The sequence below is a fragment of the Bombus fervidus genome, chromosome 1, assembly GCF_041682495.2.
Source record: "Bombus fervidus isolate BK054 chromosome 1, iyBomFerv1, whole genome shotgun sequence".
Lineage (NCBI taxonomy): Eukaryota > Metazoa > Arthropoda > Insecta > Hymenoptera > Apidae > Bombus > Bombus fervidus.
This window is the reverse complement of record NC_091517.1, coordinates 21,236,555-21,255,504: the sequence shown is the minus strand read 5'-3', so window position 1 is coordinate 21,255,504 and position 18,950 is coordinate 21,236,555. Positions and strand designations below refer to the sequence as shown.

At 32.4% G+C, this 18,950-nt stretch overlaps 3 protein-coding genes and 1 long non-coding RNA gene across 5 annotated transcripts; 1 reads left to right on the top strand and 3 right to left on the bottom strand.

The window, feature by feature from the left end:
- Positions 1-164: 164 nt before the first annotated feature.
- Insc (INSC spindle orientation adaptor protein) lies at positions 165-9,710 on the bottom strand. Its single transcript, XM_072009250.1, has 5 exons — positions 8,689-9,710; positions 7,494-7,847; positions 1,684-2,112; positions 1,345-1,552; positions 165-1,229 (listed from the first exon to the last, which is right to left on the bottom strand). The coding sequence occupies exons 1-5, from the start codon at positions 8,988-8,990 to the stop codon at positions 258-260; spliced, it is 2,265 nt and encodes a 754-aa protein (XP_071865351.1). The 5' UTR covers positions 8,991-9,710; the 3' UTR covers positions 165-257.
- On the bottom strand, positions 5,335-7,486 carry LOC139990308 (uncharacterized). The gene is made up of 2 exons (XR_011800544.1): positions 6,569-7,486; positions 5,335-5,995 (listed from the first exon to the last, which is right to left on the bottom strand). It is a non-coding gene; the product is annotated as an uncharacterized lncRNA (long non-coding RNA).
- A 2,700-nt stretch (positions 9,711-12,410) lies between the features above and the next one.
- Positions 12,411-15,370, top strand: Cct2 (chaperonin containing TCP1 subunit 2). The gene is made up of 7 exons (XM_072009082.1): positions 12,411-12,557; positions 12,990-13,299; positions 13,451-13,884; positions 13,968-14,045; positions 14,126-14,350; positions 14,419-14,800; positions 14,900-15,370. The coding sequence occupies exons 1-7, from the start codon at positions 12,555-12,557 to the stop codon at positions 15,070-15,072; spliced, it is 1,605 nt and encodes a 534-aa protein (XP_071865183.1). The 5' UTR covers positions 12,411-12,554; the 3' UTR covers positions 15,073-15,370.
- On the bottom strand, positions 15,303-18,679 carry LOC139990141 (NADH-cytochrome b5 reductase 3). 2 transcript variants are annotated; one of them, XM_072009093.1, is made up of 4 exons: positions 18,444-18,679; positions 16,489-16,821; positions 16,227-16,415; positions 15,303-16,148 (listed from the first exon to the last, which is right to left on the bottom strand). In XM_072009093.1, exons 1-4 carry the CDS (start codon positions 18,480-18,482, stop codon positions 15,765-15,767), a joined length of 945 nt encoding a protein of 314 aa, XP_071865194.1. In that variant the 5' UTR covers positions 18,483-18,679; the 3' UTR covers positions 15,303-15,764. The 2 variants fall into 2 exon arrangements, with proteins under 2 accessions (XP_071865194.1, XP_071865203.1); XM_072009102.1 differs by lacking the exon at positions 18,444-18,679 and adding an exon at positions 17,437-17,755.
- Between the last annotated feature and the right edge of the window lie 271 nt (positions 18,680-18,950).

The following is an 18,950-nucleotide window of genomic DNA, read 5'->3' as shown; positions in this document are numbered from 1 at the left end:
GTCATTAGAAAAGAAGAGAAAAGAAGAGAAGAGAAGAGAAGAGAATATACTATTTTTATCAGTATTTTTTTGTAATTTTACTTATATCTAAATTAAGATTCTTAGAATATGATACAATATATAATATATTTTTATACAAATGTAATAAAAATATACATTACATATATATATAGTGTCTTTATTATACAAGTATATAAACATAAACTCTCTTTTTCTTATAAAATATATTCGACATATGTACAACTTTCATATTGATTTTAACTCAAAGTACTATAATCACTGGCTCTCGCGATATCGATTTGTTTTGTGGCTTTTTTACACGCTCTTCTTAAGGATTTTGTGTATCTTAACAACCCGGCTTCAATTTGATCTTCATCCTCGGTCAAAAGATCTTCAGCTTTATACGATGGAAGACAATCTGCACCTCCGACAGCAACTACTTGTCTTGCAATCTCTGGATCTACGCAGAGTCTTGTAAGTGCTGCAGCAGCAGTAATTTCTAAACGTCTATATGCGTTTTCTAAGCCAGGAGGTCGCATTCTAAGAAAAGAAACTAACGCGATAGAGGCACGAACTTGTGCCAGATGCGTTCGAGCTTCAGGTATACGTGCTAGTTCACTGATAAGAGCTGATACCTGCTCCATCAACCAAACATTTCTACCAGCTGACTTTTTCACAGTTTTGAGCAACTTCTTAACCGTGTCGTGTTCCAGTATCACAAATGCGCATTTTCTAGATTTGGACAGGTGATTGAACGCGGCTGCGACTAGCAATAAAGTCTGACCACAGTTGGTGTTCTCGACTAGACGATTTAAGGACAGTATTAAATCCTTTGCAAAAGGTTCCACATACGGTAGACCTAAACCATTGACCCAGGGTGCGGTGATTTGTACAAGCAATGCTGTTGCTTCCATTTTCTCTTTCTCAGATGTATTGTCCACGACTAGTAAGTCTGTCAATATCTCTGGACCACCGTCTTTAACAAACTGGTTTATTGCCGTAGCAGAACAACACACGCTCGCTAATGCACGTAAAGAAGCTGCGACAAAATCTACCGAAGTCCTACCAGCAGTGATCAAGGAGGTCAAAAGCGCCCTGATGCCTGAACATCTTGTGATACTGCTTCCTGCTCGAGGTCCTGCCAAACCTAGAGCAGTTAAAGCTGCTAGAGCACCTCTGGCTAACATGATATCATTTTTTGGCGCTTCTTCCAACCCTCTGACTACCCTCTATAAAACAATATTGATTTTAATATTGTGTATACTATCTACATATATATTCTTCATTATTAATTACTTCATGGTATTCGTATATGTGTATTATGCGGTACGAATTATGTCTTACTTCGATATAAAAATCCAAGCGAGTGTCTACAGCAGCGTCAATATAATTCTTCATACTTTCCAACTGCTCTAATATTGCTTTCAAACTGTTTTGCTGAATTCTACGCGGGGGCGGTACACCTAACTCCGAAAGCAGGGAGAAAGCGTCTTCCTCTATGGCACGTAGAAGCTGCTGCTCTGATTTGCCGCTTTCTAAATGCGACACTTTACTGCAAAAAATATGATTCGTCAGTATCATTAATACTATCCATAAATTATCAATATTTTCTGTAGTTAACATTATTTCTGTTATTAAATTGAAATATAATTTACAAAGTTTTTAGTCATTCTTTACACTTACTTAAAGATATACTGATAATGTCGATCAAATTGTTCAGCTCTAACAAGTAATTTATTTGCAGCAGCCGTAGCTAAAGTCGACAGATTCTTCAAATCATTCATTTCTTCTCTTTCGTCTAAAAATTCGCGAGGTCTTCGTTGTGGTAGAGCTTTGCTTTGAAGAGTGTTACCACACTCGTTGTCGATTTCCATTGCGAGATCGCTCAACCATGATCTCACCGATGAGGATTGTCTGTAAGTTCTGGAATGTAGTGTAGACTTGTAGGATGATTCTATCTCTGAAAAGTTAGTCGCTATCGACGAGTTTGCGCTTCTTGGCGCGGTCGCATCTTCCGGTGGTTCAGTCGCGTACAAGAAATCGCCAAGGCACTCGTCCTCCAAGGAAACAGGTGGCGGAATTTTCGACGCATCTACTTGATCGTCTTCCGTTCTGTAAAAAATCATTATTTGTCAATTAATGAAGTATCGCAATCAATGAAAATTACAAATGAATTACGATTTATTAAAAATAAGATCAAAATCGTATTTAACGTTCGAAGAAGCAGGTATTTTCGCACAATTTTATTAGAAGATCGTCATTTTCTTTTGTTTCATAAAAATATAAGACTTATGAAGAAAAAATAGTTTATTAATGTAATATTTAATGTTCTATGAGTATCGATAATGAAGTTACATGATCTACAAAAGTAATTAATAACTATAGTAATTTTAAGTTTGCTTTTCTGAAGTGATGTATTACTGTTTATGTTCAAATACTCAGAGAAAAAAATATTTTGTTCTCTCGTGTTAAAAATGCAGCTTCAGGTCTAGAAAAATTCTTATTAAATAATCCAAGTAACACGTGTCATTCGTCTCGTGTTACGACATTAAGAGAAAAAATTATATTGCTTGGGACAATTAAATAACTGCTTAATCAAGTAATTTCGTCGCTCATTAAGCTATCCATTAGTGTAATAGCTCTATACTGCGTAAGCATAAATATACAATATTTGTTACGTGTCTGATATGTTTAACCTGATGTCCAATTAATTGCTTCGAATAATATAAATTCGAACTATATCTCTATAAAATATAGAATAGATACAATTAATATAAATGTATCAAAGTAACGTTATTACTGTATATTTACCTCTTTAGAAGTTTAAATTACCGTTTAAAGCATTTCATTCTTCGCGAAAATATCGTAATGTATTTATATTTTATCTTAACAGTTATAATAGCGTAGATAATTGTATCCGTTGATCGTACACCATGAAATTTATGCAACATCGTTTCATCTCACGGACTTGCGTTAGCCTGTTTTAGCTTATATGATGAAAAGTCATTGATCTTCGTTCCACCAGAATGATTCCATTCAAAAAGATCTAATTTCTATCTAAGTATGTTATTTAATACGTTACATAATGATAAACAATGTTATCAACTTTCAACATTTTCTCAATTTTCAGAATATGCGCTTACTCTGTAATAATACTTTTAATATCGGTCAAATTCCTCCATACTCGCGAATTTATATTGCAACATTAACGGTAATACAAAATTTTATTTGTCATCCTTTTAAGAAATTGTTGTATCTTCCTTCAAACACTTCTACGTATATTGTTTTTCTATACTTATACAATTTCCCTCTTCAAGGATTTTCAATTGGATAAATTCAATTTTACGTGAAATTAAAAATTTCTGATAAAAATCTTAGAAACAGATGTGAGAATTGTATTCTAATTGCTTATGTAATGTTTTACACTTTCAGTTTCCTTCTATGCAAGTTTATTTCAATATTATCCGATACTATTTAGTCAAGGAAGCTTCCAAACTATACTAAATCTATAAAAAGAAATATGTGTTTATAAAATACTTCAATGAAATAATAAGTTTTTCCTTATTCTACGCTTCTTTATATCCATTTAAGACACGCCTTTTTCCAAATAAAATTTCAATTTCCAGCAAATACAGTAAATGATCGACATTCTAATTTACAAATAATACAAAGTACATTTATCTTCAAAATCATGTTATATCTATATCCATACAAAGATCTACAGTATCTTAATCATGTCATAGCAAAAATATAACTTCGTAAAGGAATTTGCGATGCTTCAATAAAATGTCAAACATTTTTTCCTTATATCCTACCTCGCGTTTATCTAAGAAATATCTCTTCCTTAATAAAGATTCAGTTTTCGATACACATGGTGAATCATCGATGTTCCACGTAAATAACATAGATGAAATTTAGCTTCAAAATCACACTATATTCATCCAAGAACCTACAGTACCTTGCTCATGTCATAACAAATTCATCGAAACCTTCTTCCATTCTACTGCAACAATCGACCAGCATCTTCACTTAATGCAAACATAACTCGGAAACATAAACTTCCAACAAATACGATAGATCACAGATGACCCAAATTGCACGAAGAATCTACGGTACCTTAATCGTGCCATAACGAGACAGAAGTCTCGACTACTGTCGCCGCGACATAGTTAAGGCCTAACCACTGTCCAATCCGCATAACCAGGTGCACGGATTCCGTCGTGGAACAATCGGAGATCGACGAAGGAACGGATATATTATAGCGCAAAAAGCTGACTAATCGGTCAGCTCCGGAACTAGAATCGTTCTCTCATGGACGACGGTGACTAATCCCATTTCTTTGACTAAGCCGTACGCCATCACCTGCACACGATCCACTCGGTGCGGTGGCTGGAATTCTTCGTACGTTTGCTGTCGTCGCACCGGGACACACCGGGGCCCAGGTTGACTCAAACCGCGTCGCTCTTTCATTTAGGTATTCCTCGTGTGGCACGTTACATTGAATCACGTACTGGCTCGCGTACATCTATAGGGTGTCAAAAGAAACGCGTCCCATTGTCTTGTTATATGTACAATGTTGGTTCTATTTTAGATGCTGCTAAAGCCTGGAGGCTCGTGAAATTACTTTTTATGACACTAACGACGCTGAAATAAATTTACAACAATTGAGCGATTTTGAAAATAAGCGAGTGCAGCCACAGGAACCATATGGAGGGCTGAGAATGATAATGATATAAGTCAGTTCACTGTTAGTGCTTATATAATGATATTCCGCGCCTATTGTTACAAGAGGTTGATCATTAAGTTGCAATTTAATTAAACGTTACATTAAAGAGATAATACATGTAGAAGTTAAAATACGTGGTTTCGTGAATTCAAATTGTTAAAATCTCGGCTCACGCCATTATGATTTTCATTTCGCCATATGTACGTAAAGTAGAATATTACAGTGTTTGAATTATTTCATCTAATGTATGTCTTGAGAAGAAATGGAAGACAATATAGATAGTACCTAGAACAATTTTGGTTGACTGGGTATATTTTAAAGAACGAATCCATGTCTTGTGAACTTGATAAAGAAAATTGAAAACTTACACGAACGCTTGTTGGTCAATATTGAGTGAATACTGATTGAAAATACAAGGACAATGGGTATAATAGCTACCCATATACAAGGAGAATGAATATTTAATTTGGAGTAGTATAATAAGTTCCCTGGAATCTGCTTTTGTATGGTGTGATCGATTTAATTCTATTGTAGATGGTGAAACAAGTAATTATGTAAAACCTTCTTTCAAATTAGTCTTTATAACATTATATTCTTCTCAATCCTGATTTTCTGTAGCTTCAATCAATTTTTATTTATTTGCAATATTCATTATTACATAAATTCAAATTTATTTCTTCAACCTTTGATCATATGCTAGAATTATTAACACTTTCAGTCGATTATTTGTACTCATTCTGCGTATTGAAAGCGAAATTGTTGAATACTTTAGAATAATTCGAATTGCTAACGTTCTTCTTGATTTTTATTTGATTTCTAATGCATCAATCGTCAATATAAATCGATCTAAGTATTAATTTTATATAAGAGCAAAACGTTACAACGCGAGTTTACGAATCGATCGTCTTTTGCTTCCTGCTATTAATATAGACTCTATAAGTTGCTCCAAATACCGGATTGAACTAGACACTGAGTTTAATTTGCGTTGCAGATGCTCGAACGTATATTAATCGACGTTAATTGATGGTATGTCGTAGTATTTTCCTACTCGTTTTATTTATGATATATTGTTCAGAACCTGTAAGATTTCATAGAAGATATTGACTCAACAATTTCAGAACACGCCTAACATACCAATTTTGTCACTCACTTCCCTGAATATTAATCATGAAGACGCAAGGACCATTAATTTTAATCTTCAAAAATTATATTCGTCGGTACTAAAGGCTTCAATATTTCATCTTTTACTTTTATTATTTATTCTTTAATCTAAAAGATATAATTTGTAAATGTTGCAAATTATATATATTTCATTCTCTAAATATCATAATAAATAGTGTAGTTTGGATATTCTACATACTTATACTCTTCTATATTTAAATTTTCCATGTGTGTATAAATATTCACAGTCTAATTATAATACAAATGTAATAGATACTTAATGATATTTACGCATTCGATATTTGTTAATTGTAAAACAAAAACTTAACTCTTCAATATCTGCTTATTCGATATCTATTCCTATATAGCATAAAATACGATTTCTTTTTTCCTCCTTCAAACGTTCATAAAAGATACTTTACTAAAATCACTAAATTGCGCGGAAATCATGCTCATTAAGTTTCCTGTCATAAATCAAACACGAGCCGAGTCGTTTTCGTCACGACGCGTTTTGTATAATGAGTATTTAATATTCTCGGCGATGAGTTGCGCTACTTCCAATGCACCTATAGATTGACGACCGATCCACGTGCATACGCAACCACACGACGTTCCACCATTATATAGGGGTAAATGAGAGTTTACGAAACAACCAGAAGAATAACATGGGAAGTGCCTTACGTGTTGCATTCCTATCGCTTGGCTCACTCTGTGGACATTTATCGCGACGATTCATGTTCTTAAAACATACATCCTTCATACCTTATCGATTTATATAAGGCGCGGTTTACTTTCAGAGATAATGCCCTTTGGTATGAGACCCCTTAATTTCATGGCATTATCGATCAAACATACCGGACAAATACATATTCTGAATTTGAAGTAACTGCAGTGTAGAAAGCGATTGAAATTGTAAGATTAGTATACATATGCACATGTAATCATTTGTGTGCTCTACGTTTTTCTTATTTTTTTTTTTTTTTTTTTTTTTTATAGCGATTAAGATACGGGACATGAAGTATATCACTATATCATAGAAATAGCATACATACACTAGTTGGAAAATGTGTTCTCATGCTATCATATTATTTGTACACTATTTTTCGTAAATACTAATTTATTCATAAAACAAATGTTCACCGTGTCACGCCATGTAAACGTCAGATCATTTATCAACACATCATCAAATATGCATCGCATTACTATAATACGTAAATATAAATGTTTAATATAATCGATATTTATGTTTATCATATGTATATGTATATGAACAAACATTATGTAAGTTATTGTATTATGTAAGTTGTTCTAGGTATATGTAGAGTTATTTTTTTAAAAATCTTAAGACACTTCTGGACAAATTAAAAGAGAGAGGATGTATAAAGAAATAATTATGAATTGTAGTATATCCGAAACAGTTAATTATTATCTTATCCTCGACTATTTAGAAATATCGTTTTAACCAATTTTTAATAATATAATATTTTCGTACGCAAGACATGTCAGATCAGTCCATTATAATGTACGTATCTGATCTGAATCATAGGAATTAAACTTTTTGTAACCACATGACTATTTTTAACAAGATTTTTTGTATTTAAATTACCTGCGTGATATTGACACTCCTCGTTCTTCATGCGTGTTAAGGACCATTTTGTTCCGAGGTAAAATTCTGGAGTCCTTGGGAGTAGAGGTATATGTTGGGTCCGGAATAGTCTCATTTTCCATCCAAACAGCACCGATTCTCGAATGCATTCCATGTCGTCGATCCTTAACTCGCTTCCGTCTCCTTCGTCTAGGCGTTTCATTCTCGTAAAGTTCGGAACAATTCGATCGTTCGGAATCGGAGAAACCGGAATCTAGACTTCGGAGATCTTGACTCAAAGGACTGCACGATCTGTTTGCCAGAACGATATTATTCTCATCTCCTTTATCTTCGTCCTTTATTTCCATTGTGACCCTATAAAATTTTGAAAATGCTTATTTTTATGTATTACAATGATTGAAAATACTTATATAGCAAACTTATCGAATATTAATGTAATTTATTTTCCCAGCATCTTTGCTGGCATCTTTAGCCTCAACTAAAAATTAAATAAACTTTTCAATTGCATCTAGTTCTACGCAAGTTAAAAATTTTTCGAAGAAACGTATTTAACAAATGATATAGAAGTATTTGCAACTGTAATCTGCATAGAACATATACGGGTTCAGTCCTTGAACTGAAATTCATCGCACTGATAAAATTGTATCCACAAGTCAAGAAAGAACTGGAGCAAAATTTTAAATGGTCAAATTACATATTTATCGTTCATTAAAATATATTATCTTATTCGATCAACATATTAAATGTCCTTCATAAAAAACCACATATAACTGATATATGTAATACAAGTATAATAGTAAGTATAAGTATAATAAATAATCGTACATTAAAATCAATTATTTTTGCAAAAATAAATATACAAATATATATAAAGAACTACGACAGATTAAAGGATAACATTTAAACATAGAAATAATGCTGGATTTATTAAACATCATTATGATTAAAAACACCGTTCACAAAATACGAAACTAAAGGCATCGATGTAAAGAATAATTCGTGAACGATTTAAACGCTTGAAAACTTATCATACGGTTGTTGTGAAACTTAAGTAATTAAAGCTAACGGTACGAAAGTAGCGTTGTGTGTCAATGTGATAAGGAAGAACCAATAATAGTCAAACAAACGTACTCGATATGCTCGAACAAACTTAAAACAACATAAATTTCATCCTGATCGCAATAATTTCACTTACGTCTGAGTCATCAGATTTTCCTCGTCTATCGTTGTCATTCTCGAATATTGTCGTTCATCGTTTTCGTTTAGGCAGACGCGAATAGCCGTTACGTTTTCAGCATCGATCGTGTCGCTGGTATCGTTGATGCTGGACGAGTGCTCTTCTTCCGTTTCCTCTTCGGCTACTTCAAGATTGTGCGCTATGTTTTGCTTGACTTTAGCAAAATCGTTCCTCGAAGCGAAAGGATCCAAACTTTCTAGATCCTGAGACGCCATGTGACTCCAGAACACTTTGCTTTGATGTCTCTTAAACGCGCTCATTTTTTATATTCGCTTTCCTCAACCAACTTTCGCGGCAATTCTAATCTCTTTTTATGAGGTATTCTACGTTGAACTCGTCGAAGGAGAAATTAGTTCAAATGCTTTGAGAAAGCTCCTTGGAAGATTCAGGTTCGACAGTAACGACGAGGATGAGCAATGATGCCACATGTGATGCCACACTGGGGCGGTTTTACGATTCAGTAGAGCGAAACGACCCTCCTACGGGTCGCGTGCACGGAAGACCGTATGGTGTCCATTGCAACCCCCGTGAAGAATCCAATCGCTTTTCGCACTGACACCAAGAACTCTTCCTTTTACACGTTCTTTAAAATTTCTTCTTTTTTAAATTATGATTTCTAAACAATTTCTATTTAAACTGCACGATTTATCGCACGTACAAAAAACATGAAAATATCAACTTTTAAAGGTATTTAGATAATATTTAATTGTAAACTTTAGAAGAGCATCGCCAAGTTGTTGAATAATTTAGTTCAACTTTTAGTGAATTTTAAGTTCATTGTTTTATCATTAATTAAGTACTAAGACACATTGTTTTGTAATTGTGTAATAATTTGTAATAAATTCAGTATAACGATACCAATACTGTTCGGAATTTATATGTCGAATCAATAATCTACTAGATACACTCGTACATCGATCGATCGATCTAAACGTATTGGTGTTTCGCGAACGACTGACTCGTATCGGGTCGCTTCCGACTTCCTCCCATAAGTCGCGCTCCCTTCCCGCCTCGAGCTCGTAAGCCAACTTGTATGAAAATAGAGCTCCTCCCCTTCTCTTTTGTCACCTCTACGGGGTGCATACCAGTACGTGTACCCCCGTGCACCCTAGTATGTGTAACCCATGTGTAACCGCCAAAGCGTAACTAGGTGCATTCTACGTACAAGGCAATGGCGTCAATAGGAAGTCCGTTCGATTGTTTTCTATCAAATATAGTGCAATTAAACGTAGGTGTTTCGACCCCTGCAAGAAACACAAGACAATTGTCAATTTTTAGTAATCTAAAGATCAAAATTATTTAATGAAATTGAACAAAGAAATATCATAGAGGAAAACGGTAATAATTTAGTAATAAAAGCAATATTAAAACAAACACAAGGGAAAAATTATATAATGTATTAAAATGACTTATTAAAAGAATAGAATAATATTCATAATCGCTTACGTTTTGTAAGAAAAATTTGCTAAACAAGGAAGGTCGTTCGTAAATTTTCGGAGAAGGGAGATTAAAATCGTGCGGATGCAGTATGTGCGCCACGAGCGACGTCACGAAATCACGCCAATGCTATTTTTAAGGGCCAGGTGTGACTCCCGGTTCCCTATCGCTCTCGTGTACATGTATGTACACGTGGGGGTCGGCTTCCCCCTGCGAAAACAGGCTGAAGAGGCATTTCCACCACCACCGAACCTAGGGGCACGCGCCGCTCTGGACATCTGCGTGAAATGCTTCCAGTGATGAGTGTTCCGCACCTTTGTACGTATGGATGATTCACTTGGTCAATTCTTTTGCGACTTTGATCGCCGATTCACTTCAATTGATTGGATTTGCGGAACAGTCATTTAAAAATGATTATGCGTTAGCGATTGTTTCACTCTAATAGTATGGAGCGATTGTATACATTAGAACGCGCTAAAAATTTATGAAATATTAGTTTTATAATTTATATCTTGTATGTATGTGTATATATATGTATATATATCATTTATTACAGTATACACAATTACATAATCTAGCATCGTTAAATTTTAAGTACTTTACGTGTTTAACAAAGGATATTTAAATCACGTCGATGGACCATAGATTCTAATTACGATTTAAATTGCTGGAACAGAGACTATGATGCATAGCCTAGCAAGTTTTATTCTTCCTTTTAACGATCATTTCGTGGATCGATGACTTCACACGTTGGAATTTTATTAATAATGGATTCCTTCGAACGTAAAATCTTCGGATGTAGGATGCTCCCGAACGTAATACATAATTAGTTGCTCGTAGAATTACATTAGAAAAAAGATCTCTTAAAACCGTTAATTACACCGTAGAATCGATTATGAAATTATACATACTTTTACCAATGGTGACTATATCTTACAAAGAGTTTCTTCGACGATTCGTGGAAAGTGAGATTATATGACTACATCGAGCAAAAGAAAGCGCGTCTTCGACCATTAATTTGCATATTCAGCACCCGTATATTATTCGTATATACACGCGTGTTATGTGTGTACATGCATTAATGTGAATAAAATGATTGAAACGCGAAGACATTAGCTTTATTGAAATGCCAAGGCTAATTTCGCGCAGAAAACCTGTTATTGCGCGCGCATCTTCGTAGTATGTTATTGAGAGAAAAATGATAAGGGGGTAAATACATGTTTTTAGAAATATTGAAAGAGCGATAATCAATACGGTATATTTCTTGATTAACGATAATCCAATTCTGTAACGACCGTTGTCCTATGGCATTGTCTCGGAACGTCAAATACATATGTGCGGGAACGTCTGCAGTTATGCGTCCCATAAAAGCATCAAAAGGTCTACAGGACCCCTATTGTGCGTGGAGATCCGTATGAAATAGGGGACAGCTGGGTGTAGACCGTTATTTAAACGTGCGCGCGCGCGCTATCGAGCACGCGTCTATCCAAATTGGTTAGTGGAATTTAAATTTCTGATAAAAGACTCAGAAACTTTTATCGTATCATGTGTTCCGATAACTGCAACTGTAGGGATACAATCGACTTTTTACCAAGCAGATGATGAATTTTGCGATCTCATTATATGTCGTACATACCAAATACTCCTGCAAATAGAGAATTTTTGTTTATGTATAAATATAAATATCGTATTTAATTTCATAATTTTTTTTAGGAAATTATAGAGTTTTAATAATATATATGTACATGTATTAAGATATAGGAAAATACTATTCTTTACATAAAATGTTAATATTTTATGATATAAAATTCTATCTATTAATTCCTAAAAGAGATTGTTCAATCTGTAAGAATTACTAAACATTCCTTTTTTACGTTACAAATAAATCTACATATATTTTAATATACTTTCAATAGTTATATCTCTATTTAAAAACACAATATAATTAGATGTAAGTAATATTATACACATTAGTGACAAGACATTTAAGTCAGTGTATGATGTGTCAATTTATACCTTTGACAAGCCTTAAAAGGAATTAAATTCAGAATCGTATCGGTCATACCAGCATGGCGCGCCATCTACGTATGAATATTATGTCAGAAGATTCTTGATGTTTTTCACTAAAATTCAATGATGAAAGGTACCTTCCATTCTCCAAGCACTTTAATCTGATTTTTGATTGGTGAAAAATAATCTGAGTTTTTTATGTTAACCAATCAAAGAAACGCTAGAATGGAATACGGGAAGAAAATATATCTTTCAAGCGGAGGTGCCACTAACTCCACCTATCGATAGACAATTTCTTGTAATTGTGCTTTGCTGTCGCGTTCAACAAACTTTATTCGATTATAAATTGTGTCCCATTGCTTTAGCAACAATTTAAAATGGTAATTAATTGATTTTCATCTTCCTTTAGTATATCGTAAAGCAATATTATTGAAATATCGTCAGAAATCGAAATTATAATGAGTTAATTTTCATTACCCGGTTTCGTATAGAAATATGACAATGGCGCACGTGTGTCAATAGATCTTTTTAATTATAAACTAAAAAAAATTATTTCCTAAGGATATTATAATACAATTTATAAAACAATTGTAACTTACAAACTTTTTATAGTTTATTATACTTTTAAGTGATTGAATAAATAATACTTCCCATTATTAGACAATAAATTAATGCAAAAAATATCATAAAGATACGAAAAATATAATTAGAACGTGGCAACTTATATGACATAAATAAATTAAAATATATGGAAAATGTTTGTTAATATTAGTAATAAAAATAATTCTAAAAATTTAAATGGCCATTTGCAGGTTTCCTTAAATCCTGTCAGGATTCTCAAAAATGAAGCGGAAGAAGAGAAAGCAGAAATTGCCAGGCTAAGTTTGTTTGTAGGAGCAATAGCCATTGGTGATTTAGTAAAGTCTACTCTTGGACCTAAAGGTATGGATAAGATATTGGTGGCTCATGGCCGATCTGCAGGACAAGTTCAAGTTACCAATGATGGTGCAACTATTCTCAAAAATGTTGGTGTGGATAATCCTGCTGCTAAAATCTTAGTAGATATGTCGCGTGTTCAAGATGATGAAGTTGGTGATGGTACCACTTCTGTAACTGTCCTTGGTTGGTATAATTATTTTAATTTCTTTAATATCATTAGTATATAACTTAAGAGAATTCTTTTATATTAAAAATTATATGTAAAATCAATATAAAATTTTAGTATTATTTGTACTTAATATGCAGTGTTTAAAATAATCATTTCATATTTTAGCTGCTGAATTATTAAGAGAAGCAGAGAAATTAATAGATCAAAAAATTCATCCACAAACCATAATTTCTGGTTGGAGAAGTGCAACTAATGTAGCAAGAGAAGCTTTGAAAAATGCTGCAGCTGATAATTCTGCAGATCCTGAACGTTTTCGTGAAGATTTGTTAAATATTGCCCGCACAACTCTGAGTTCGAAAATTCTGTCCCAACACAAGGAACACTTCAGCAAGCTTGCAGTAAATGCTGTGTTGCGTCTTAAAGGATCTGGCAATTTATCAGCTATTCAAATAATTAAGAAGCGTGGAGGAACTTTAGGTGATTCCTTCCTTGATGAGGGATTCTTACTAGACAAAAAACCTGGTGTACATCAACCGCAGAGAATAACTGATGCACGTATACTTATAGCGAACACTCCTATGGATACAGATAAAATCAAGGTAAAGAAGAAATATATGAATTTATAATAGTTGTATAAGTTCTATAGTAATTCAGCAATATTCATGTATGCATTGGTTTACAGGTATTTGGTTCTAGAGTTAGAGTTGACTCAATGGCAAAAATTGCAGAATTAGAAGGAGCAGAGAAGGAAAAAATGAAGGTAACTATAAAGTGTAATTATATTACAATTAACAAAAAGAGCTATATTTAATTATTTATAATCGCGTGTTTACAATTTAGGATAAAGTTGAGAAGATCATAAAACATGGCTGCAACGTTTTTGTTAATAGACAGTTGATTTATAATTACCCAGAACAATTATTCGCTGACGCTAATATTATGGCTATCGAGCATGCTGACTTCGATGGTATTGAACGGCTTGCTCTTGTTACTGGTGGGGAAATAGTCAGTACATTTGATCATCCTGATATGGTGAAACTTGGCAAATGTGATCTCATTGAACAGGTGTGTTTCAATAAATTGGAATTATAATTAGTGAATTAACACTTTTAATGATACATTAATTTTTTTAGATAATGTTGGGTGAAGACACTTTATTACGATTTTCTGGAGTTCCTTTAGGAGAAGCTTGTACAGTAATTATTAGAGGTGCTACCCAGCAAATTCTTGATGAAGCTGAGAGATCTTTGCATGATGCGCTTTGCGTATTATCAGCTACTGTACGTGAATCGAGAATTGTTTATGGGGGAGGATGTAGTGAGATGATAATGGCTTGTGCCGTAATGAACGCAGCTGCTTCTACTCCTGGAAAAGAAGCAGTTGCAATGGAATCTTTTGCTCGTGCATTGCAACAATTACCCACTGTTATTGCCGACAATGCTGGTTACGATTCAGCTCAATTAGTTAGCGAATTGAGAGCTGCACATAATTCTGGCGCAAATACCATGGGCCTCGGTATGTTTATTTTAAAATAATAAATATAATTTACAGTTGTTATTGTTATGAATAGCAATAATAGATTATTAATTATTTTGATTTATCTCCCATTAATAGATATGGAGCAAGGGAAAGTAGGCTGTATGAAACGATTAGGAATAACTGAATCTTGGGCTGTGAAGAGACAAGTTTTAGTTAGTGCAGCAGAAGCAGCCGAAATGATTTTACGCGTAGATGATATCTTACGGGCTGCACCCAGAAAGCGCGTCAGGGATCGTGGACGTTGTTAATTACACAGATGCTCGTTCACTGCTTTATCTGCACTGCTTTTTTTTCGTAACACGAATTATAATTAAATAATAAACAATTCAGCTTCATCCCTTTTGTTAGTAAACATTGACACTAATTGATACCAACATACTTCTTTAATGCTATGGTATGTAATATTATTTTACGTTATAAATTTTACATCACTGTTCGAAACAGAAGTAAGAGAAGGGTTTATAAAAAAAATCGGACATTTTGCGATCATCATTTTTTATAACAATACAATAGGTTTAACATCAATAAATGCTTAATACCCTAAAATTGTATGTTTTCCTTACTAAAGCTTTGTATTGGCAACGTCTATACAAAATTATAAATTTAAATAAAAAATTATTATAAATGTCATTTATAACAAAAATGCAATTGTCTGAACAAAAATGTAGTTAAAAATATAATGAATCCGTACAATTGTAACGAATACTATTATATACATCAAGTCAACCTGTCTCGTATTTTTAAATCCTGAACTGATATTATATTCATTTACATTGACCAATATACGGTATATGCTAAAAGATGAGACATATTTATGAATATAAATTTAAATTTTTGAACTTAAGTGAACTTAAAATTATAAGCCAATTTTTTAGCCAAAGTATGTACTAACAAGCCAAATGTATTCTACATTTAAATGTGACAAAAATAATTTGTTGCTTCAATATGCAAATCGTAATTTTGGATCATAACCGAGTTTATCAAGGTTAGGATTACAAGCAAAATTAATCATTGGAGGTGGACCACACATAAGTACTATTGTATCAGGTGATGGAGGGAATAGATGATCCTTGATCATATCCGCATTTATAAATCCAGTACTGTATGGCCAATTTTCACTACTAGTATCTATTGTATACCAGAGTTTCAATTTGTTAGGATGATTCTTTGCAATATCATCTAATTCATCTCGAAGTAATATATCTTTTTCTGTTTGATTGGCAAAAAGTAGCGAAGCTTGAGTTTCATCTGTAGAATCCTTTATTATAGCACGAATTAATTGTAGCATTGGTGTGATTCCTGTCCCACCAGCTAACATTACAATCTGCAACAACATACAAATTTATTTATTTCTTAAAGTTTACAAGCAGAAAATATAGTTGCCTAAATTAAATACATGTACCTTTTTAACATTATATTCCACAGGTGGATCTTTTCTCAAAATTTTTATAGAAAATTTTCCATGGCCTTTATAAACAAGCCGACCAGAAGGTCCTCTAAAATCAACTGTCTCCCCAATTTTTAAGTTTTCTAAGTATTGAGACAGTTTTCCTCCTTCAGGGAATTTTGGATGTACATTTTTAAAATATACCTAAATATATAATTTTATTCATGACTCTCATATTGAACTGGATAGATTATATTTTATTCATTTTATTATTTACCTTAATAACAAGATCTACATAACCATGGTCATCATCACTTGATACAGGTGTATAAGAGCGTATAACGACTTCATCCCCGATCTTCACTGTTAAATGAACATGTTGACCGATTGGTAATCCTAATATATGATCGGAAGTTGGCAATGCAAATCTGAATTTTCTTGTATCATGACTTAATATGTCTTTTTTTATTAATGGTAAACTATATTTAACAACTGGTTCAACAAGTAAAATTGGAGATTTCTTTTTCTTATCACTTCTCAAACTGTTGTAAAATTTCACTGCTAATCCTATTACAGCTATGGTTCCTACAGCAGCCAATACTGATACAAACTAAAACAAAAAAAGGAAAATACAGAGATTAAAAATTTGAAAATAAAGTTTATAAAATAAACATATTCATTGTACTTGAAATTTTGATAAAATTTATAAGCATTTTGAAGATTACTAAAGAGTTATGTGTAATACTTAAGTACTGATTTTTAATATACAAAACTAATTTGAAAAATACGATACCAATTCAAAAGATATTATCAACAAAGTAGATGAGAATACTCAAAACGTGACAATCTATTTAATGTCATCTGCATATATAGAAATACATTAAATCATGAACTTTATAGATTCTTCTTACAACAATAAATACTTAGAATCTTCAGCTTTTAAACAATTTAATTTATTGAAGCACATAACATGTCATCACACAAACATTCGTGCAATTTTTTTACAATTAAATTACACTTTTTATCCATTTATAGAAATGGACAAACCTATTACCTATAATAAAACAATAATAAACTAATATACGAGAAATTGATTGTTTGAGTTATACAAAAACACAATGCCAATCAGTTATATGCATTACGGTTTATTAATTTTTTCGAAATTTTCGATTAATAAAAATAATACGGTTTTAGAGAACTTATATTTTTTATTCAAACTACTTACCAGTGATCGTAAGTTTGACATCGTAAATTAAATCACACGTGGTTAGAATCTCAGTAAAAAAGTTTTGAAAATGAGGCTAAGGTCGTAATCACAAGAGAACATAGAAAGGGTAAACAAAAAAAGAATCCGTAAGATTCACAAGTGCTAATGCTTTGACAGCACACTTATTGGGAAAGAGTACGGAAATGTCTACAGTTCGTTACCGGTTTTCAAAGTTTTTTATGCACACACTTCGAGAAATTGCCGGCTTCTACATGGGGTCAGACACAGGACGCAACCCTTTAAAATAGATCTTACTTCCCTCGATCTAAGAACAGTTCTACTATTCCAGTATATTTATAGCTATATTACCGAAGGTATTACAAACGTAGAGTAAATGTGGCTTTATATATTGTAATATGTTGTATATTGTTAAATATTAGGTAACGCATCAAAAGAGGATTGTTTCATAATTGCTATAAAGTATATAACATAACACTACAATTTTACTACATAATTTCATATACATATATATGTACATATAATAGCAGTATTAATATAATAATATTAGACAAATGGAAGCATTTTTATCAAAGGGAAAGTTTTTTAATCAATCAACTAACCTTAATGAATAATGTATGTATACATATATCATGAAGAGCTTAATAAAGATATATATTCATATATGTAAGTATATTCATAAGATTCATTGAAGTGACAAATAATAAGAATCTAAGGAGTAGATTTGTATTAATTTAAATTTAACAATGTATTAAATGAATTGCTTCAAATTGTCGAATTTATAAATCTGATTAGCTGATCATAAATTTAAATAATAGCAAGCACTTACGTACTCGTTCACTTTATCTATCTAAATATAACCGTTTAATTACATAATTCGATAATGAACAGATTTAATTTTCGATTAACTTCAAACTAAAAAGAACCATTATATTTAAATAAATATTTTATATTATACGTTTATGTATAAATAATAAAGAAAATGTTATTAAATGCTATATACGCACGTTAGATCCATTTGATGCAGGACTCGCTTCATTCGGCATAATTACGATAATTGTATTATTTACTATATATTCACAAAGAACGTATCACCTTATAACTATTATATCATTCAATTCAGTTTATTTATAAATGACGTTTGCAAGTTGAACTACGATACTTATTCTAAGAGATTTCGTTGAATAGTATTATAATTATCGGCTCAACTGGATGATCGTACAATTTTTACAACTACAATCATATTTACTGAATCTTGGTTCAAGGTCGTTACTTAGTGATAATATGTTCTTATACTTTTCATAGTGTAAAAACTTTTAAAGCGTTTAAGATAGTTAGAGATATTGAAAAATAACTAATTTTATATTACTTTCAAATAATTTGAACAATAATGGCGTTACTCGTTAAAAAAAAAATTATAAAATGAATGATATTTCGATTATAATATCATGTTTTTTTAACAATTATTTTAAAAGTACAAAATATATGTATATGATAATTTTTCAAGATTATTG

What these genes read in the sequence shown, in the direction of transcription:
- Cct2 (XM_072009082.1), top strand. An exon ending in CAGAGAAGGAAAAAATGAAG is followed by an intron (nt 14,046 to 14,125) that starts GTAACTATAAAG and finishes TTTACAATTTAG; the next exon opens with GATAAAGTTGAGAAGATCAT. An exon ending in CGCAAATACCATGGGCCTCG is followed by an intron (nt 14,801 to 14,899) that starts GTATGTTTATTT and finishes TCCCATTAATAG; the next exon opens with ATATGGAGCAAGGGAAAGTA.
- Insc (XM_072009250.1), bottom strand. Translation starts at nt 8,990, where the DNA reads ATGAGCGCGTTTAAGAGACATCAAAGCAAAGTGTTCTGGAGTCACATG. An exon ending in GAAAATCTGATGACTCAGAC is followed by an intron (nt 7,848 to 8,688) that starts GTAAGTGAAATT and finishes AAAATTTTATAG; the next exon opens with GGTCACAATGGAAATAAAGG. An exon ending in CATTATCAGTATATCTTTAA is followed by an intron (nt 1,553 to 1,683) that starts GTAAGTGTAAAG and finishes TATTTTTTGCAG; the next exon opens with TAAAGTGTCGCATTTAGAAA.
- LOC139990141 (XM_072009093.1), bottom strand. Translation starts at nt 18,482, where the DNA reads ATGCCGAATGAAGCGAGTCCTGCATCAAATGGATCTAAC. An exon ending in CTGCATCAAATGGATCTAAC is followed by an intron (nt 16,822 to 18,443) that starts GTGCGTATATAG and finishes TTTTTGTTTTAG; the next exon opens with TTTGTATCAGTATTGGCTGC. An exon ending in TGGAATATAATGTTAAAAAG is followed by an intron (nt 16,149 to 16,226) that starts GTACATGTATTT and finishes ATGTTGTTGCAG; the next exon opens with ATTGTAATGTTAGCTGGTGG.